The 21,601-nt window shown below is 45.1% G+C and overlaps 3 protein-coding genes across 8 annotated transcripts in view; 1 reads left to right on the forward strand and 2 right to left on the reverse strand.

Annotated features, from left to right (window-relative positions):
• Positions 1–1,298, reverse strand: part of LOC118947720 — a 38,926-nt gene extending 37,628 nt beyond the window's left edge. The window contains exon 1 of one of the 2 annotated variants that reach the window (XM_036972755.1): positions 1,178–1,298. The gene's annotated coding sequence lies outside the window, so the exon portion shown is untranslated. The remainder of the gene's footprint in view (positions 1–1,177) is intronic. The other variant, XM_036972758.1, reaches the window with a different exon arrangement.
• On the forward strand, positions 414–20,151 carry hspa14 (heat shock protein 14). Of its 2 annotated transcripts, XM_036972749.1 has the most exons (13): positions 418–545; positions 827–907; positions 3,067–3,149; positions 4,872–4,920; positions 5,436–5,538; positions 5,765–5,960; positions 7,645–7,806; positions 9,000–9,155; positions 9,481–9,583; positions 18,989–19,201; positions 19,281–19,442; positions 19,563–19,630; positions 19,990–20,151. In XM_036972749.1, exons 1-13 carry the CDS (start codon positions 489–491, stop codon positions 20,066–20,068), a joined length of 1,512 nt encoding a protein of 503 aa, XP_036828644.1. In that variant the 5' UTR covers positions 418–488; the 3' UTR covers positions 20,069–20,151. The 2 variants fall into 2 exon arrangements, with proteins under 2 accessions (XP_036828645.1, XP_036828644.1); XM_036972750.1 differs by lacking the exons at positions 18,989–19,201; positions 19,281–19,442; positions 19,563–19,630; positions 19,990–20,151 and adding an exon at positions 18,595–18,882 and having other exon boundaries at positions 414–545.
• LOC110517134 (DNA cross-link repair 1C, PSO2 homolog (S. cerevisiae)) overlaps positions 19,645–21,601 on the reverse strand; it is a 32,632-nt gene continuing 30,675 nt past the window's right edge. For all 4 annotated transcript variants that reach the window (XM_036972745.1, XM_036972744.1, XM_036972746.1 and 1 more), the window contains one exon: positions 19,645–21,521. In XM_036972745.1, coding sequence (XP_036828640.1) covers positions 20,818–21,521 — 704 coding nt within the window. In that variant the 3' untranslated portion in view covers positions 19,645–20,817. The remainder of the gene's footprint in view (positions 21,522–21,601) is intronic.

The raw sequence follows: 21,601 nt of genomic DNA on the forward strand, positions 1-21,601 counted from the left end.
TCTCTACTACACAACAGAACCAACTGAATGTCTAACTATAACTAACTATAGAGGAGCTCTACTACACAACAGAACCAACTAAATGTCTAACTATAACTAACTATAGAGGATCTCTACTACACAACAGAACCAACTGAATGTCTAACTATAACTAACTATAGAGGAGCTCTACTACACAAGATTCCTATATGTTTATTTTGAATCCCAGCCCCAATCCCTCCAGGAGGCCTTTTGGTAGGCCGCCATTGTAAAGAAGAATACGTTCTTAACGGACTTGCCGAGTTAAATAAAATAAAAAACAGCAGCAACTCTCCGGTACCTGCTGCAAACTACTACAGCTGACGCCAGACCTCTTCTGATTGGTTTCAGTAAACATCTCCGATTGGCTGAATATTGAGTCAGTTCCTGCAACGTTTTACTCTGATTGGTTTAAAGTCAAATGAACTTTAACCTTCGTGGTTCAGCTTCGCAGTGATTTTTCAACAAGCATGGCGGCTATAGGAGTACATTTCGGCTACACATGTGCCTGTGTAGCTATTTTTAAGGTATTGTTGCTGCCTGTAGTAATGTTTTTGGTGGTGGGACTAGTCTCTGTTTTCAGTTATGAAGCGATATATTTAGGAGGTCCGGAAAGATCCGGTTAAACATGTTTGACAATGAGTTAGTTGCCGGTAACGCTAGACAATGTTAGCATGGAGTGAATAAGTTGGCTACCGGTGTTAGCCATCTAGTAAACTAACGCTAAAATAACTTGCTTGGCTTTAGAGATTGTTGTTATCGGCCAAGCCAGGGTGGGAGGATTTTGACAGTATTGTGTTTTGTTCAGGATGGCCGAGCGGAGGTGGTCGCCAATGACGCCGGAGACCGAGTCACTCCTGCCGTGGTGGCTTACCGAGACACGGAACAGGTATCACACAACTAGCTAACATACCGTTTTAGTTAACTCAACTATTACATCTGCTAAATATTTGTATGGGACCAATACAATTTGGTCGGGATAACAAAATAAACATTCGCGGAGGCGGTTTTGTCAGTCATCGAAGGAAGCAGTCTTCTGTAGGTTGTTGTTGCTCTGGTCTGAACATTAACATGCGTCTCTTGCGGTAATGGCTTTGTAAGTACAAGAACCTTGTCTTTCATATCAGCGATAAATAATCCAGGTTAAGTTAATACACACCTTGATAAGGTTAGTGCTCCCACACGGACATATCTCCATGTTAGTGCGTGTTTCCAGAAAACAGATGGAAGACTACAGACCTGTGCTAATTAACTATCGAGCATGCGCAGAACACCTGTGAAATCCCTCAGTCTTTCGCCAGGGTGCAGGTTTCAGGTGTTTCTAGCGAAGACGATAGTCACTGAACGCTGTTCCCGCTTTAAAGGTCCAATGCAGACGTTTTCAGCTCCAATATCAAATCATTTCTGGGTAACAATTAAGTACCTTACTGTGATTGTTTTCAATTAAAATGGTTCATGCATGGCTTGACGTTCACCATTTTAAGACTGGTGTTTTACTTGTCCGAAAGCTCAAATCACTTATCTAACATGACATTATCTAACATAATTGGCCAAATAGGTAACTGAAATGGTATTATATAATGCAAGGAACCACTTCACAAATTAATTTCATTATTATTACCGTACAAACATGTATTCTACCTTACGCCTTCAAGCCTGTTTAGAAATAGGACAATGCCCCTTTTTAAGACAAAAGTAGCTCTTTACCAGACTAGCTTTTCAAAAATATAAATGCAACAATTTCAAAGATTCTACTGAGTTACAGTTCATATAAGGAAATAAATTCATTAGGCCCCAGGTCTTTTTTTTTTTTTTGGTCCTTTCCAAACACCTCTTTTGGTGATGTTTTACAGGTGGTAGGCTTACCACAGATGGGCATTCATAAAATCACATTTCAGGCAACACTATAGGCTACACCTCAGTAAGCATGGACAGGTAGCGATGTCTTTTTTTTTTTGTGTGTGTGTAGTCTGGACCTGCCTTAAGTTCCACATCCACAGACATTGGTTTTTGGTCCAGTCTGGACAAAATCTGAACCAATCATAATGTCTGTTTGGTTGAGATTTGGTGCAGTGTAGTCCGGTTTTGATTTCAACCTCCACAGACGTTGATTTTTGGTCTGGATCACTGATGTCTTTGTTTGGTTCAGATTTTGTCCAGTATGGACCAGCATTGATTTGGCCAAAACATAGATGTCTATAAATGACATGTTTTCAACTTTCATTCAAAACCAAAAATGAGCCCCCCCCCCCCCCCCCCCCCCCCCCTCGATGTTGAAACATTTTTCAACGTCCTAGAAAATGTATTTTAAAGGTACGGAAAATATCTTTTCACCTTTTAATTCGGAGCCTTAATTGAATCTAACTTCAACGTCTGGAAAATACTTATTTTACACGTCTTTTCAATGTAATTCTGCTTACTGGGCTTATTCTAGTTTTGCTGGGAGCACGTTTTTGAGTCTCGCCTTGGTCGGCAATTGTTTGTCCGTAGCTTATGCCTACCCATACCCTAACCCCACCGTGGGGCACTCTGTTCACAATGTTGACATCAGCAAACCGTGACCAGTTCTCAACTCTCAGACTGTGAGGGATGGAAAAACCACTTGTGCCTGTTTCATGAGCTGAAATAAGATGCCAGTTTACCTCCCTGTTAGTGAGCTTTTTTCAGTCTGTAATAAAACCTCTTTGTGGGGGAAAACTCGTTCTGATTGGCTGGGCCTGGCTCCCCAGTGGTTGACTAATTTCCTTGTATGAACCATATCTCAGTAAAATTGTTGCATGTTACATTTGATATTTTTAAGTATAATTAATATTATTTACCTCAAACGATAGAGCAACCTGTTATTACTGTGGTGGTGTACAGAGCATGTAGGATCATATCTCTTGTCATGATGTCCTCCCTCTGTCATCTCACACTGTAACCCTCCCGCTGTCATCTCACACTGTAACCCTCCCTCTGTCATCTCACACTGTAACCCTCCCTTCACCTCCCTGTTCTATCTGTCCTATCGTCCATCTGCCTCCCTCTCATCGCTCGCTCTCTCTGCAGATAGTAGGGATTGCGGCTAAGCAGGGTCGTGTCCGAAACGCAGCCAACACTGTGGTTAAAGTCAAACAAGTGCTGGGGAGGAGGTGAGTGTCTGTATTACAGTTGAAGTCGGAAGTTTACTAACACTTAGGTTGGAGTCATTAAAACTAGTTTTTCAACCACTCCACAATTTTCTTGTTAACAAACTATAGTTTTGGCAAATCGGTTAGGACATCTACTTTGTGCATTACAAGTCATTTTTCCAACACATGTTCACAGACAGATTATTTCACTTGTAATTCACTGTATCACAATTCCAGTGGGTCAGAAGTTTACATTCACTAAGTTGACTGTGCCTTTAAACAGCTTGGAAAATTCCAGAAAATTATGTCAGAAGCTTCTGATAGGCTAATTGACATAATTTGAGTCAATTGTAGGTTTACCTGTGTATGTATTTCAAGGCTGACCTTCATACTCCGTGCCTCTTTGCTTGACATCATGGGAAAATCAAAATAAATCAGCCAAGACCTCAGGAAAAAAAAAGTAGACCTCCACAAGTCTGGTTCATCCTTGGGAGCAATTTCCAAACACCTGAAGGTACCGCGTTCATATGTACAAACAATAGTACACAAGTATTAACACCACGGGGCCACGCAGCCGTCATACTGCTCAGGAAGGAGACGCATTCTGTCTCCTAGAGATTAACGTACTTTACTGCGAAACGTGTAAATCAATCCCAAAACAACAGCAAAGGACCTTGTGAAGATGCTGGAGGAAACGGGTACAAAAGTATCTATATCCACAGTAAAACAAGTCCTATATTGACATAACCTGAAAGGTCAGCAAGGAAGAAGCCACTGCTCCAATACCGCCATAAAAAAGCCAGACTACGGTTTGCAACGGCACATGGGGATAAAGATGGTACTTTTTGGAGAAATGTCCTCTAGTCTGATGAAACAAAAATAGAACTGTTTGGCCATAATGACCATAGTTATGTTTGGAGGAGAAAGGGGGAGGCTTGCAAGCCGAAGAACACCATCCCGAACGTGAAGCACGGGGGTGGCAGCATCATCTTGTGGGGGTGCTTTGCTGTAGGACTGTAGCACTTCATAAAATGGGTATCATGAGGTAGGAAAATTATGTGGATATATTGAAGCAACATCTCAAGACGTCAGTCAGGAAGTTAAAACTTGGCCGCAAATGGACAATGACTCCAAGCATACTTCCAAAGTTGTGGCAAATGGCTTAAGGGCAACAAAGTCAAGGTATTAGAGTGGCCATCACAAAGCCCTGACCTCAATCCTAAGGAACATTTGTGGGCAGAACTGGAAAAAGCACGTGTGAGCAAGGAGGCCTACAAACCTGACTCAGTTACACCAGCTCTGTCAGGAGGAATGGGCCAAAATTTACCCAACTTATTGTGGGAAGCTTGTGGAAGTCTACCCGAACGTTTGACCCAAGTTAAACTATTTAAAAGGGCAATGCTGCCAAATACTAATTGAGTGTATGTAAACTTCTGACGCACTGGGAATGTGCTGAAATTAAAGCTGAAATAAATAATTCTCTCTACTATTATTCTGACATTTCACATTCTTAAAATAAAGTGGTGATCCTAACTGACCTAAGACAGGGAATTTTTACTTGGATTAAATGTCAGGAATAGTGAAACTGAGTTTAAATGTATTTGGCTAAAGTGTATGTTAGCTTCTGACTTCAACTGTATGTTCCCAATGTTCTAGAGAATGAACTCCACTCACGTTGTTGGGTTAGGGAGAATGAACTCACCTTGTTGCTTCTTCCCCTTTTTCCTCTCCTCCTGTCGGCAGTTTTGAGGATCCTGAGGTGCAGACGCATAAAGCTGAGAGTAAATGTCCTGTGAGTTTTCAACCCTCTACCCCCTATTAGACTCTCGGTGATTAACCCTCTACCCCCTATTAGACTCTCGGTGATTTAACCTGGTATACCTGGCTCTATTAGACTCTCAGTGATTTAACCTGGTATACATGGCTCTATTAGACTCAGTGATTAACCCTCTACCCCCTATTAGACTCTCTCTCGGTGATTAACCCTCTACCCCCTATTAGACTCTCGGTGATTAACCCTCTACCCCCTATTAGACTCTCGGTGATTAACCCTCTACCCCCTATTAGACTCTCGGTGATTAACCCTCTACCCCCTATTAGACTCTCGGTGATTAGCCCTCTACCCCCTATTAGACTCTCAGTAATTAACTTGGTATACCTGGCTCTTAGACTCTCAGTGATTAACCTGGTATACCTGTCTCTATTAGACTACCTAACACTGTTCTCAGTGATTAACATGTCTGACTACTTAACACTACGTTATGAGTGATATTGTGTAATAGAGAAGCTGATGATGCTGTGTTTCAGGTTGTCAACAAGGGAGAGAAGCCAGTGTATGAGATGACTGGAGAGATGACCAGACATGTGGCTCCCCAAGATGTTGCCAAGCTGATCCTACACAAGATGAAAGGTTAGAACACACTGTCCCAATTCCCCCCCTGAGGCTATGCACTAGTGGAGATCCCAGATGATTGAATGGGCCTAGGCAATATGGTAGCCTATCAGGGAGCAACTTAAAACTATTGTCAAACTACTTCCACATGTGAAAACATGTCAGCTCTCCAGCGGGGTGGGGGTGTAGTACTACAGGTCCACTTGGAACTGGGCCACCCTCCCATCTATTGTTGTTTCCATAGAGACGGCTCAATCGGCCTTGGGCGCTGATGTCACAGAGGCTGTCATCACTGTCCCCTTTGAGTTCGCACATGCTCAGAAGGCGGCGTTGAGGGCGGCTGCGGAGGCGGCAGGGTTCCGTGTGTTGAGGCTGATCCACGAGCCAGCTGCTGCTCTACTGGCCTACGGAATCGGACAGGACTGCCCCTCTGGGAAGAGGTACACACTTCTCCTTCTTCTTGTGTATGAACTACAGGTCGAACATCGGACAGGACTGCCCCTCTGGGAAGAGGTACACACTTCTTCTTGTGTATGAACTACAGGTCGACCGATTTATTGGAGAACCAAAAAAGCCGATACTGAATTAATCAGACGATTTTTATATGTATGTTTGTAATAATGACAATTACAACAATACTGAATGAACACTTATTTTAACTTAATACATCTATTTAAGTCTCATAAATAATTTTATGTTCAATTTGGTTTAAATAATGTAAAAATGCAGTGTTTGAGGAGAAAGTGCAATATGTGCCATGTAAAAAAGCTAACGTTTAAGTTCCTTGCTCAGAACATATGAAAGCTGGTGGTTCAATATTCCCAGTTCTTCAATATTCCCAAATAAGAAGTTTTAGGTTGTAGTTATTATAGGAATTATGACGCGTCGACTTTTTCTCTCTCTACCATTTGTATTTCATATACCTTTTGACTATTGGATGTTCTTATAGGCACTATAGTATTGCCAGCCTAAACTCGGGAGTTGATAGGCTTGAAGTCATTAACAGCGCTGTGCTTCAAGCATGCTAAGAGCTGCTGGCAAACACAGGAAAGTGCTGTTTGAATGAATGCTTACGAGCCTGCTGCTGCCTACCACCACTCAGTCAGACTGCTCTATCAAATCATAGACTTAATCATAATAAACACACAGAAATATGAGCATTTGGTCATTAATATGGTAAAATCTGAAAACTATAATTTCGAAAACAAAACGTTTATTCTTTCAGTGAAATACGGAACCGTCCCTGGTTAATATTGCCTGCTAACATGAATTTATTAACTAAATATGCAGGTTTAAAAAATATATATTTCTGTGTATTGATTTTAAGGAAGGAATTGATGTTTATGGTTCGGTACATTTGTGCAAAGAGAGCTTTTTTCCGGCAATGCACTTTTGTTAAATCATCACCCGTTTGGTGAAGTTGAAGTAGGCTGTGATTCGACGATAAATGAAAAGGCACGGTATTGATTATATGCAACGCAGGACAAGCTGTTTAACCTTGTAATATCATCAACCATGTGTAGATAACTAGCGGTTATGTTAAGATGGATTTTATATAAAAAGTTTAATGATATTAATCCGTCAACCTCTAGTGGTGTGTGTAGCCATGTCCTGTTGTGTGTGTGTGTGTGTGTGTGTGTGTGTGTGTGTGCAGCCATGTCCTGTTGTGCAGCCGTGTGTGTGTGTGTGTGTGTGTGCAGCCGTGTGTGTGTGTGTGTGCAGCCGTGTGTGTGTGTGTGTGCAGCCGTGTGTGTGTGTGTGCAGCCGTGTGTGTGTGTGTGTGTGCAGCCGTGTGTGTGTGTGCAGCCGTGTGTGTGTGTGCAGCCGTGTGTGTGTGCAGCCGTGTGTGTGTGTGTGCAGCCGTGTGTGTGTGTGCAGCCGTGTGTGTGTGTGTGTGTGTGTGTGAGCGCAGCCGTGTGTGTGAGCGCAGCCGTGTGTGTGTGAGCGCAGCCGTGTGTGTGTGAGCGCAGCCGTGTGTGTGAGCGCAGCCGTGTGTGTGTGTGTAGCCGTGTGTGTGTGTGTGTGTGTGCAGCCGTGTGTGTGTGTAGCCATGTCCTGTGGTGTGTGTGTGTGTGTGTGTGTGTATAGCCATGTCCTGGTGTATAAACTTGTTTGTGTGTGTAGCCATGTCCTGGTGTATAAACTAGGTGGGACGTCTCTGAGTGTGACGGTGCTGCAGGTGAATGGTGGAATGTTCCGGGTTCTGAACACCCACACAGACCACAGCATCGGAGGAGAGAGCTTCACAAGCGCCCTGGCACAGCACCTGGCTGCAGAGTTCAAACGGTAACACACACACACCTGGTGCAGAGTTCAAGTGAAACTGACAGCATTTTATCAACATGAAATGGTATAACAATCTGTTCATAGAGACCCCAGGATGAATGAGTTTTTATTTTGTACATATTCTGACCAGTGAACACTTGGATGGGGGCACTCCCATTTTCACACTTCCATAGAAGGTAGGGATGACGTCCCCGTGCCTCCCAGCTGAAACACTTCCATAGAATGTAGGGATGACGTCCGCGTGCCTCCCAGCTGAAACACTTCCATAGAATGTAGGGATGAGGTCCGCGTGCCTCCCAGCTGAAACACTTCCATAGAATGTAGGGATGACGTCCCCGTGCCTCCCAGCTGAAACACTTCCATAGAATGTAGGGATGACGTCCGCGTGCCTCCCAGCTGAAACACTTCCATAGAATGTAGGGATGACGTCCCCGTGCCTCCCAGCTGAAACACTTCCATAGAATGTAGGGATGAGGTCCGCGTGCCTCCCAGCTGAAACACTTCCATAGGGTTATTATATTATGACCACATTTGGTGACATTTTGGACTTCGGTGAGGGTTTTCTAGAGGTGAGCTAAAGAGTCCTTCGTCAGTGATTGGTCAATAGTAGGGATTCTTCATTAAAGTCTTTGTTGTCATTCAACGACAGATGACTTGTTTTCATTGATAAAAACGACACAAAACTATTAGTTAGATGTCAAATTGCGTATATTGGCCTATATTGCCTATATTGGCGTCTCCTTCATTTTTCAAGTGAAGTTCAGTATGCTAGCACACTCGTTTGGTTCGCTATTTGGCCAGCTGAACTGAAGCATGCTGACGCCCGGCCTGTCGGCTCCCCCCTCCACCCGGCCTGTCGGCTCCCCCCTCCACCCGGCCTGTCGGCTCCCCCCTACACCCGGCCTGTCGGCTCCCCCCTACACCCGGCCTGTCGGCTCCCCCCTACACCCGGCCTGTCGGCTCCCCCCTACACCCGGCCTGTCGGCTCCCCCTTACACCCGGCCTGTCGGCTCCCCCTTACACCCGGCCTGTCGGCCTCCCTCCACCCGGCCGGTCAGCTTCCCCCCTCCGCCACAGTCTTGTAGTGGATGCGAGCTTCAACTGGAAGCCAGCGGGGTGACATGGGAGAACGTATTCCCCTACATCTGATCCCCTGGTTTTAAAGGTGTCTCTGTCTGTCTGCCTGTCTGTAGGTCGTTTAAACAGGATGTTAGTAGTAACGCGCGGGCCATGTTGAAGCTGATGAACGGAGCAGACATGGCCAAACATTCTCTCTCCACGCTGGGTTCTGCTAATTGCTTCGTTGACTCGCTACACGACGGCATGGACTTCGACTGCAACATCTCCAGGTGACTACACTACCCACAAACCCCTGCTCTCTTACCCACCACAATGTGTATTTTTATTTATTTATTTAACTAGCCAAGTCGGTTAAGAACAAATTCTTATTTACAATGACTGCCTAACCCGAATAACTCTGGGCCAATTATGCGCCGCCTTATGGGACTTCCGATCACGGCCGGTTGTGAGACAGCCCTGAATGGAACCCGGGTCTGTAATGACGCCTCTAGTACTGCGATGCAGGGCCTTAGACCGCTGCGCAATCCCTCACAATCCCCCTCTTCATACAATGCCACAGGAAAGTCACGCTGTGTTTTTTTTTTTCTTTCTCAGGGCCCGTTTTGAGCTGCTGTGTTCTTCCCTGTTCAACAAGAGTGTCCAACCAATCAGAAGCCTGCTGGAGACGACTGGGCTCTCTACTAGCGACATCAACAAGGTAACCCTGACCTACCTAACATGGGTTTGGAAGTTGCCATGTCACAGTGCTCTGTAAATACTGGACATATAGTTACATATTTTTTTATAAATAGTAAAAAGTATGTATTTTTGGGGGGGGGGGGGGTGACGACGTGTCAACTTGTTTGACTTGATCCCTAGCTAGTTTGGCTTTCTCCGACAAAAAAAATAATTATTTCACCTGAGAAACATCACCTGAGTCCTGTTCTCTCTAAACCTGAGAGGTCACCTTCCGACTAGATTACTGCAATGCTCTTCTTGGTGGGCTCCCCTCAAAAAGCATCCACAGGCTGCAGCTTGTGCAGAACAGCGTTGCCAGGGTCCTTACAGGAACCCAGAAATCAATCAATGAAATGTATTTATAAAGCCCTTCTTACATCAGCTGATGTCACAAAGTGCTGTACAGAAACCCAGACTAAAACCCCAAACACCAAGCAATGCAGGTGTAGAAGCACGGTGGCTAGGAAAAACTCTCTGGAAAGGCCAGAACCGAGGAAGAAACCTAGAGAGGAACCAGGCTATGAGGGGTGGCCAGTCTTCTTCTGGCTGTGCCGGGTAGAGATTATAACAGAACATGGCCAAGATGTTCAGCATGGTCAAATAATAATAATCACAATGGTTGTAGAGGGTCAGCACCTCAGGAGTAAATGTCAGTTGGCTTTTCATAGCCGATCATTAAGAGTATCTCTACCACTCCTGCTGTCTCTAGAGAGTTGAAAACAGCAGGTCTGGGACAGGTAGCACGTCTGGTGAACAGGTCAGGGTTCCATAGCCGCAGGCAGAACAGTTGCAACTGGAGAGGCAGCACGTCCAGTTGGACTGGGGACAGCAAGGAGTCATCATGCCAGGTAGTCTTGAGGCATGGTCCTAGGGCTCAGGTCCCCTGAGAGAGAGAAGGCAGACCATTCCATAAAAATGGAGCTCAAAAGGAGAAAGCCCTGCCTCCAACTGTTTGCTAAGCAATTCTAGGGACAATTAGGAGGCCTGCGTCTTGTGACCGTAGCGTACGTGTAGGTATGTACGGCAGGACCAGATCGGAAAGATAGGTAGGAGCAAGCCCATGTAATGCTTTGTAGGTTAGCAGTAAAACCTTGAAATCAGCCCTTGCCTTAACAGGAAGCCAGTGTAGGGAGGCTAGCACTGGAGTAATATGATCAATATGTTTGGTTCTAGTCAGGATTCTAGCAGCCGTATTTAGCACTAACTGAAGTTTATTTAGTGTTTTATCCGGGCAGCCGGAAAGTAGAGCATTGCAGTAGTCTAACCTAGAAGTGACAAAAGCATGGATAAATTTTTCTGCATCATTTTTGGACAAAGTTTCTGATTTTTGCAATGTTACGTAGATGGAAAAAAGCTGACCTTGAAACAGTCTTGATATGTTCGTCAAAAGAGAGATCAGGGTCCAGAGTAACGCTGAGGTCCTTCAGTTTTATTTTAGACGACTGAACAACCATCAAGATTAATTGTCAGATCCAACAGAATATCTCTTTGGTTCTTGGGACTGAGAACAAGCATCTCTGTTTTGTCCGAGTTTAAAAGTAGAACATTTGCAGCCATCCACTTCCTTATGTCTGAAACACAGGCTTCCAAGAGGGCAATTTTGGGGCTTCACCATGTTTCATCGAAATGTACAGTTGTATGTCATCCGCATAGCAGTGAAAGGTAACATTAGGTTTCCGAATGACATCACCAAGAGGTAAAATATATAATGAAAACAATAGTGGTCCTAAAACAAAGCCTTGAGGAACACTGAAATTTACAGTTGATTTGTCAGAGGACAAACCACCCACAGACAAACGGATATATGTCAGACAGATAAGATTTAAACCAGGCCAGAACTTGTCCGTGTAAACCAATTTGGGTTTCCAATCTCTCCAAGAATGCGGTGATCGATGGTATCAAAAACAGCACTAAGGTCTAGGAGCACGAGGACAAATGCAGAGTCTCAGTCTGACGCCATTTAAAAGGTCATTTACCACCTTCACAAGTACAGTCTCAGTGCTATGGGGTCTGAAACCAGACTGAAGCGTTTTGTATACATTGTTTGTCTTCAGGAGGGCAGTGAATTGCTTTGCAACAGCTTTTTCAATTTGTTTTTGAGAGGAATAGGAGATTCGATATAGGCCGATAGTTTAAAAAAAATATTTTCTGGGTCAAGGTTTGGCTTTTTCAAGAGAGGCTTTATTACTGCCACTTTTAGTGAGTTTGGTACACATCCGGTGGATAGAGAGATGTTTATTATGTTCAACATAGGAGGGCCGAGCACAGGAAGCAGCTCTTTCAGTAGTTTAGTTGGAATAGGGTCCAGTATGCAGCTTGACGGTTTAGAGGCCATGATTATTTTCATCATTGTGTCGAGATATACTATTAAAAAACGTGAGTGTCTCTCTTGATCCTAGGTCCTGGCAGAGTTGGGCAGACTCAGGACAACTGAGCTTTGGAGGAATACGCAGATTTGTGTCTGTAATTTGCTCTCTAATGATCATGATATTTTCCTTAAAGAAGTTGATGAATTTATCACTGCTGAAGTGAAAGCCATCCTCACTTGGGGAATGTATGCAGTATGCAGCTTGAAGGTTTAGAGGCCATGATTATTTTCATCATTGTGTCAAGAGATATAGTACTAAAACACTTGAGTGTCACACAAATTGGAAAAATAGGATGAACGAGCAGCAGTGAGGGCTCTTCGATACTGCAAGGTACTGTCTTTCCAAGCTAGTCGGAAGACTTCCAGTTTGGTGTGGCGCCATTTCCGTTCCAATTTTCTGGAAGCTTGCTTCAGAGCTCGGGTATTTTCTGTATACCAGGGAGCTAGTTTCTTATGACAAATGTTTTTAGGGGTGCAACTGCGTCTAGGGTATTGCGCAAGGTTAAATTGAGTTCCTCAGTTAGGTGGTTAACTTTTGTCCTCTGACGTCCTTGGGTAGGCAGAGGGAGTCTGTAAGGGCATCGAGGAATCTGTGTTGTCTGAGAATTTATAGCACGACTTTTGATGCTCCTTGGTTGGGGTCTGAGCAGATTATTTGTTGCGATTGCAAACGTAATAAAATGGTGGTCCGATAGTCCAGGATTATGAGGAAAAACATTAAGATCCACAACATTTATTCCACGGGACAAAACTAGGTCCAGAGACATGTTGGACAAAACCCACTGAGTCGATGATGGCTCCGAAAGCCTTTTGGAGTGGGTCTGTGGACTTTTCCATGTGAATATTTAAATCACCAAAAATTTGAATATTATCTGCCATGACTACAAGGTCCGATAGGAATTCAGGGAACTCAGTGAGGAACGCTGTATATGGCCCAGGAGGCCTGTAAACAGTAGCTATAAAAAGTGATTGAGTAGGCTGCATAGATTTCATGACTAGAAGCTCAAAAGACGAAAACATATTTTTTTGGTAAATTGAAATTTGCTATCGTAAATATTAGAAACACCTCTGCCTTTGCGGGATGCACGGGGGATATGGTCACTAGTGTAACCAGGAGGTGAGGCCTCATTTAACACAGTAAATTAATCAGGCTTAAGCCATGTTTCAGGCAGGCCAATCACATCAAGATTATGATCAGTGATTAGTTCATTGACTATAACTGCCTTGGAAGTGAGGGATCTAACATTAAGTAGCCCTATTTTGAGATGTGAGGTATCACGATCTCTTTCAATAATGGCAGGAATGGAGGAGGTCTTTATTCTAGTGAGATTGCTGAGGCGAACACCGCCATGTTTAGTTTTTCCCAACCTAGGTCGAGGCACAGGCACTGTCTCAATGGGGATAGCTGAGCTAACTACACTGACTGTGCTAGTGGCAGACTCCACTAAGCTGGCAGGCTGGCTCTCATTGTGGAGCTAGGGGAGTTAGAGCCCTGTCTATGCACCACCCTCAACCGCAAGGCTCTCCAGAGGGTAGTGCAGTCTGCACAATGCAAGTACTCATTTACAACTGCGACCTGGCCAAGATAAAGCAAAGCAGGAGACTCCTTTCTCCCTCACAAACTTTCAGCACCAGCTGTCAGAGCAGCTCACAGATCACTGCACCTGTACATAGCCCATCTGTAAATAGCCCATCCAACTACCTCATCCCCATACTGTATTTATTTATTTATTCATTTATCTTGCACCTCAGTATCTCTACTTGCACATTCATCTTCTGCACATCTATCACTCCAGTGTTTAATTGCTAAATTGTAATTACTTTGCCACTATGGCCTATTTAAATAAAGGTGTAATTTTAATAAAATAAACAAACTGAAATGGTCCACCCACACAGACCGTCTGGTGAAGAAGGCGCAGCAGCACCTCTTCAACCTCAGGAGGCTGAAGAAATGTGGCTTGTCACCCAAAACCATGACAAACTTTTACAGATGCACAATTGAGAGCATCATGTCGGGTTATATCACAGCCTGGTACAGCAACTGCACCACCCTCAACTGCAAGGCTCTCCAGAGGGTTGTGAGGTCTGCACAACTCATCACCGGGGGCAAACTACCTGCCCTCCAGGACACCTACAGCACCCGATGTCACAGGAAGTCCATAAAGATCATCAAGGACATTAACCACCCGAGCCACTGCCTGTTCACCCCGCTATCATCCAGAAGGCGAGGTCAGCACAGGTGCATCAAAGCTGGGACCGAGAGACTGAAAAACAGCTTCTATCTCAAGGCCATCAGACTGCTAAACAGCCACCACTAACTCAGAGAGGCTGCTGCCTACATTGATGCCCAATCACTGGCCACTTTAATAAATGGATCACTGGTCACATTAAACATTGCCACTCTAAATAATGGCACTTTAATAATGTCTACATATCTTACATTACTCATGACATTTATATACAGTTTAAGTCGGAAGTTTACATACACATTAGCCAAATACATTTAAACTCAGTTTTTCACAAGTCTTGACCAAGTAAAAATTCCCTATCTTAGGTGAGTTAAGATCACTTTATTTTAAGAATGTGAAATGTCAAAATAATTGTAGAGAATTATTTTTTCCATCATATTCCCAGTGGGTCAAAGTTTACATTCACTCAATTAGTATTTGGTAGCATTGCCTTCAAATTGTTTAATTTGAGTCAACCGTTTCTGGTAGCCTTCCACAAGCTTCCCACGATAAGTTGGGTGAATTTTGGCCCATTTCTCCAGACAGAGCTGGTGTAACAGAGTCAGGTTTGCAGGTCTCCTTGCTTGCACACACTTTTTCAGTTCTGTCCACAAATTTTCTATAGGATTGAGGTCAGGGCTTTGTGATGGCCACTCCAATACCTTGAATTTGTTGTCGTCCACTGGCTCCAGGTCATCGATAAGTAAATAAGGCAGGGCTTTACCTAGCAAATACTTTATCTCAGCTCACTGGTCACCATAGCAGCACGCGCTCCAGCAGGTATATTTCACTGGTCACCCCCAAAGCCAATTCCTCCTTTGGCCGCCTTTCCTTCCAGTTCTCTGCTGCCAATGACTGGATCGAATCGCAAAAATCACTAAAGCTGGAGTCTCCCCCTCAAACTTTAAGCTTCAGCTGTCTTAGCAGCTTACCGATGGCTGTGTACAGTGAATCTGTAAATGGCACAGCCGACTACCTCATCCCCATATGATTACTTACTGGGGTGCAAAAGAGCAAGGGGGTATCTCTACTTGCACATCTATCACTCCACTATTAATGATACATTGTAATTATTTTCACCTCGAGGGCCTATTTATTGCCTTTCCTCCTTACTACATTTGCACACACTGTATCTAGATGTTTCTATTGTTATTGACTGTATGTTTGTTTATTCCATGTGTTCCTCTGTTGTTGTTGTAGCACTGCTTTGTTTTATCTTGGCCAGGTCGCAGAACTTGTTCTCAACTGGCCTACCTGGTTAAATAAAGGTGAAATAAATACAAATAAGAACTTGTTCTTAACTGACTTGCCTAGTTAAATAAAATAAATAACCCTGACATGTGGATTGAGAAATCAAATGGAACCCTGTTTACAACTTTGTACAGAAAAGAAACAGACAGAAATACGATATTACAGGGGGACATCCTGAGCCATTAAAAAGAGGACTTCCAAGAGGCCAGTTTTTCAGACTGTGTCGTATATGCCACTCCACAGAGGACTATCTAGAAAAAGCAGCGGAGATGGACAATAGGTTTCTAAGAAGAGGCTGTTCTCCACAATGTGTGGATGAAGCTCTTAATGTGGCATTGTGGAAAACAGATGAACTGCTACCAAAAATATCCACTAGAGGTAAAGAACACTCTGGAATGTTCACCACAGACTCTGAACTATCAAAGTGGGAGATGCTGTCAAGAAACACTGGCATGTTTTATCATGTGTCGTGTTCAATGAAGGCCTCCAGTAGCCTGCCTATATGTTGTGTTCAATGAAGGCCTCTAGTAGCCTATATGTTGTGTTCAATGAAGGCCTCTAGTAGCCTATATGTTGTGTTCAATGAAGGCCTACATTGCATGAGACTTAACGTTTTTAACAACATGAAGGGCTTGACATGATTATTTTTTTTAACTTGGTCTGGGACACCGCGGGTCTGTAACTTGCACTGTGTTGTGTGATGCAAGAAACCAATAATATTAATCTTTTATTTTCTAATTATTACCATACAGAGAATTCGATAATGTAGGCTACCCCTCTGCCTATTGGCTTATTTACACATTCAAGCCTGTCTCAAAACACCGCCCCTTTTTAATGAGATCTTTACCTTGACTGTCTTTTCAGACACTGTCCAGGTCTAATACGCAGTACAGTGAACATTACTATATATAAATAATGCAACAATTTGACTGAGTTACAGTTCATATAAGGAAATAAGTCCACTGATTTCAGTGGTAGAAAAAGTAAAGATACCTTTTTAATAGAAAATGACAAGTAAAATACCAGGGTAAAAGTCTAAAAGTATTTGGTTTAAAATATACTTAAGTATCAAGTGTAAATTATTTCAAATTCCTTATATTAAGGAGACGGCATGTTTATTTTTTTTATTGATGGCTAGCCAGGGGCACGCTCCATCACTCAGACATCATTACAGATAGATAGCCAGGGACACGCTCCATCACTCAGACATCATTACAGATAGATAGCCAGGGACACGCTCCATCACTCAGACATCATTACAGATAGATAGCCAGGGACACGCTCCATCACTCAGACATCATTACAGATAGATAGCCAGGGACACGCTCCATCACTCAGACATCATTACAGATATATAGCCAGGGACACGCTCCATCACTCAGACATCATTACAGATATATAGCCAGGGACACGCTCCATCACTCAGACATCATTACAGATAGATAGCCAGGGACACGCTCCATCACTCAGACATCATTACAGATAGATAGCCAGGGACACGCTCCATCACTCAGACATCATTACAGATAGATAGCCAGGGACACGCTCCATCACTCAGACATCATTACAGATATATAGCCAGGGACACGCTCCATCACTCAGACATCATTACAGATAGATAGCCAGGGACACGCTCCATCACTCAGACATCATTACAGATAGATAGCCAGGGACACGCTCCATCACTCAGACATCATTACAGATAGATAGCCAGGGACACGCTCCATCACTCAGACATCATTACAAATAGATAGCCAGGGACACGCTCCATCACTCAGACATCATTACAGATAGATAGCCAGGGACACGCTCCATCACTCAGACATCATTACAGATAGCCAGGGACACGCTCCATCACTCAGACATCATTACAGATAGCCAGGGACACGCTCCATCACTCAGACATCATTACAAATAGATAGCCAGGGACACGCTCCAACAGTCAGACATCATTACAGATAGATAGCCAGGGACACGCTCCATCACTCAGACATCATTACAGATAGATAGCCAGGGACACGCTCCATCACTCAGACATCATTACAGATAGATAGCCAGGGACACGCTCCAACACTCAGACATCATTACAAATAGATAGCCAGGGACACGCTCCAACACTCAGACATCATTACAGATAGATAGCCAGGGACACGCTCCATCACTCAGACATCATTACAGATAGATAGCCAGGGACACGCTCCATCACTCAGACATCATTACAGATAGCCAGGGACACGCTCCATCACTCAGACATCATTACAGATAGATAGCCAGGGGCACGCTCCATCACTCAGACATCATTACAGATAGATAGCCAGGGACACGCTCCATCACTCAGACATCATTACAGATAGATAGCCAGGGACACGCTCCATCACTCAGACATCATTACAGATAGATAGCCAGGGACACGCTCCATCACTCAGACATCATTACAGATAGATAGCCAGGGACACGCTCCAACACTCAGACATCATTACAGATAGATAGCCAGGGACACGCTCCAACACTCAGACATCATTACAAATAGATAGCCAGGGACACGCTCCAACACTCAGACATCTTTACAAATAGATAGCCAGGGACACGCTCCAACACTCAGACATCATTACAGATAGATAGCCAGGGACACGCTCCATCACTCAGACATCATTACAAATAGATAGCCAGGGACACGCTCCAACACTCAGACATCATTACAAATAGATAGCCAGGGACACGCTCCAACACTCAGACATCATTACAGATAGCCAGGGACACGCTCCAACACTCAGACATCATTACAGATATATAGCTAGGGGAACGCTCCAACACTCAGACATCTTTACAGATAGATAGCCAGGGACACGCTCCATCACTCAGACATCATTACAGATAGATAGCCAGGGACACGCTCCAACACTCAGACATCATTACAGATAGATAGCCAGGGACACGCTCCAACACTCAGACATCATTACAAATAGATAGCCAGGGACACGCTCCAACACTCAGACATCTTTACAGATATATAGCTAGGGGAACGCTCCAACACATAGCCTAGGGCATGGAGTAGGGATGCAGTAGGGAAGACCATATTCTCATATGCCCTCCCAGGCCCACCCTGCATAGAACTCCCCCCTCTCCATTTTAACTGTGTTCCAGGTGGTTCTCTGCGGGGGGTTTAACACTGTGTTCCAGGTGGTTCTCTGCGGGGGGTTTAACACTGTTCCAGGTGGGTCTCTGCGGGGGTTTAACACTGTATGTTCCAGGTGGTTCTCTGCGGGGGGTTTAACACTGTATGTTCCAGGTGGGTCTCTGCGGGGGTTTAACACTGTATGTTCCAGGTGGTTCTCTGCGGGGGGTTTAACACTGTTCCAGGTGGTTCTCTGCGGGGGGTTTAACACTGTTCCAGGTGGTTCTCTGCGGGGGGTTTAACACTGTATGTTCCAGGTGGTTCTCTGCGGGGGGTTTAACACTGTTCCAGGTGGTTCTCTGCGGGGGGTTTAACACTGTTCCAGGTGGTTCTCTGCGGGGGGTTTAACACTGTATGTTCCAGGTGGTTCTCTGCGGGGGCTCTGCGAGGATTCCTCGGCTGCAGCAGATGATCAAAGATCTGTTCGCTGACGTGGAGCTGCTCAGCTCCGCCCCTCCTGATGAGGTCATAGCGGTCGGCGCAGCGATGGAAGCGGGCCTTCTAGTCGGGCGGGAGATTGGCTCCTCCCCAGAGTCTGTTACCGTGGAAGCCTGTGTCTCAGACATTCTGCTCAAGGTACACAGACACACACACACACACACAGATCAGTGACTAATAGAGTAGCTTCTGATTGGCTAATCTGTGTGATTGACAGGAGGTGGATGAAACAGGGGCTGAAGTGTTCTCTGTGCTCCTCCCCTCGGGCACGCCCCTTCCTGCTCGGCGACATCACATCCTGTCTGGTCCTGGCCGCCTGGCATCCCTCTGTCTGGAGCTTTACCAGAAAACCACAGAGGAGCCAGAGAGACTGGCCAAGGTACGTAAACACACACGCAACCCCTCCACCAGAGAACCACCGAGACTGGCCAAGGTACGTAAACACACACACACACACAACCCCTCCACCAGAGAACCAACAGATCTCTCTTATCTGCAGATTGTTCTGAGAGACCTGGAGACCAAAGAGGACAACCATGACATTGATGCCGTGGTGACCATGAAGAGGTAACACCCAGCAGCAGCTGTGGACTGGACCTTGTATTTGGACCGTTGTGTGTGTGTGTGTGTGTGTGTTTCAGCTGTGGACTGGACCTTGTATTTGGACCGTTGTGTGTGTGTGTGTGTTTCAGCTGTGGACTGGACCTTGTATTTGGACCGTTGTGTGTGTGTGTGTGTGTGTGTGTTTCAGCTGTGGACTGGACCTTGTATTTGGACCGCTGTGTGTGTGTGTGTTTCAGCTGTGGACTGGACCTTGTATTTGGACCGTTGTGTGTGTGTGTGTGTAACCCGTGTTTGCTTCAGCTGTGGACTGGACCTTGTATTTGGACCGTTGTGTGTGTGTGTGTAACCTGTGTGTGTTTCAGGGATGGGTCTCTCCATGTGAGCTGTGTGGAGCAGAACAGTGGGAAGACTGAAGCCATCAGTATATCAGCAGCCTCCTGATTTCACCACGAGCTCCAAGTTAATGTCACTATACTTGTTGTTGAAGTTCCTTTTAAAGTTTAAATAAAGACATTATGGTTTAACTCAGTTCCTTTATTCTCTACAGTTCAGAACTGCGTTAGCCTGGCAGGAGCAGACTCCAGTTGAGAGACCATGTTACTGTGTTCCCTACTGAACATTTCACAGGGTGGTCGAGGAGTAGCTGTGGTTTCTCTTGGCCCTGATAGGCCAGGTGTGCAGCAGGCACATGTGTATATAGGGCATGACTATGGCGTCTCTATAACAAAGTAGGGCATGGGTATGGTCTGTGTAGATAATGCTATGGCCCCACACATTAAATCGTATATATGCATTAATCAATTGTCTGTCTTTGTCCAACTTCAAGTCAATTATTTTCGGGTGAGGAAGACGTTGTCAAGAACCCACAATCATCCATTGAAAAACCATGAACTCTATAACAGAGATGGACTCCTCTTACATATAACCTGGACATTGAGGGCTTCCACCATTTTAAAGTGGTCACCTGGATGGAATGATCAGAGTTAAGGTTCGGACATTACTAAGCTACTGTATATCATGGCCACAAAGTTCCGGTCTGCTTAAGGTGATTGCTCTCCCATAGGCACCAATGCATTAGCAGCTGGGTTTGGTCTGTTCAGCTCATTGACAGTATATGAATCAGAAGAAACTAGTGGGTGGAATGTCTCGCTTCCTCTTCCCTCTGTCTATATACAAAGAGGTAGATGGGGTCAGAGGGACTGACTTCCTGTCCTGGTGATCACTTCCTCTCCAGCGGCCAGTCTCCTGTACAGATCGCTGAGGTCGTCTGGTCCAGGTGTGTGTGAATCCGGTGTAGACGGGATGTCAAAGTCCGATGACACCTGAGACTCCGTTGGCTCTGATTGGTGAGTGTGGCTGCCACTCTCCTCCCCCCCAGCATCCAGATTGGTCAATGCATCTCCCTGACACCGGTCTTCTGATTGGATGAGCATGCTTTCAGCCTGACTCAGGCCTCGCCCAGCTGAGAGAGGAATTGACGGCGAGGGGAGTTTGGCGGAGTCATCAACAAACAGCTCTGGGGTCTGGGAGCCTGTGAGTGTGGAGTGAGAGGGGCTTGTGTGCGAGCAGGAGTGTGGTTGGCTGGTCTGGCTTTCCGTCAGTATCTCCGTGGTGAAAAACTCCTCCCAGCGAGGAGGGGTGCCAGAATTAGACACAGACCCCTCGTCTCTCTCCCCACCTCTCTCTTCTTCCTCCAGGTCTCTCTCCTCCTCATCATCATCATTAGATTCGGTACAGTCCATGTAGTCTCCTGTGATGAGAGGTATGTGTGTTAGGGGTAGAGGTTCGTCGGGGCGGTTAGGGAGCGTTGTGGGTGTGGCCTCCTGCATCATCACCCTCTTCCTGACAGGGGCCAGGTCCGCCCCCTCAAACAGCCAATCGGCACAGTCCACATCTGGTATAAACAACAGAGGCAATCACAAAGCAGTAAAATAATGTAGAAAGGATGATTGGAAGGGATAGCTGGCTGTGGTC

Source organism: Oncorhynchus mykiss, unplaced genomic scaffold (genome assembly GCF_013265735.2).
Source record: "Oncorhynchus mykiss isolate Arlee unplaced genomic scaffold, USDA_OmykA_1.1 un_scaffold_191, whole genome shotgun sequence".
NCBI lineage: Eukaryota > Metazoa > Chordata > Actinopteri > Salmoniformes > Salmonidae > Oncorhynchus > Oncorhynchus mykiss.

Coding starts and splice junctions, on each gene's coding strand:
- hspa14 (XM_036972749.1), top strand. CDS start 489: ATGGCGGCTATAGGAGTACATTTCGGCTACACATGTGCCTGTGTAGCT. Junction 9,156..9,480: donor TTCGACTGCAACATCTCCAG/GTGACTACACTA, acceptor TTTCTTTCTCAG/GGCCCGTTTTGAGCTGCTGT. Junction 19,631..19,989: donor GCCGTGGTGACCATGAAGAG/GTAACACCCAGC, acceptor TGTGTGTTTCAG/GGATGGGTCTCTCCATGTGA.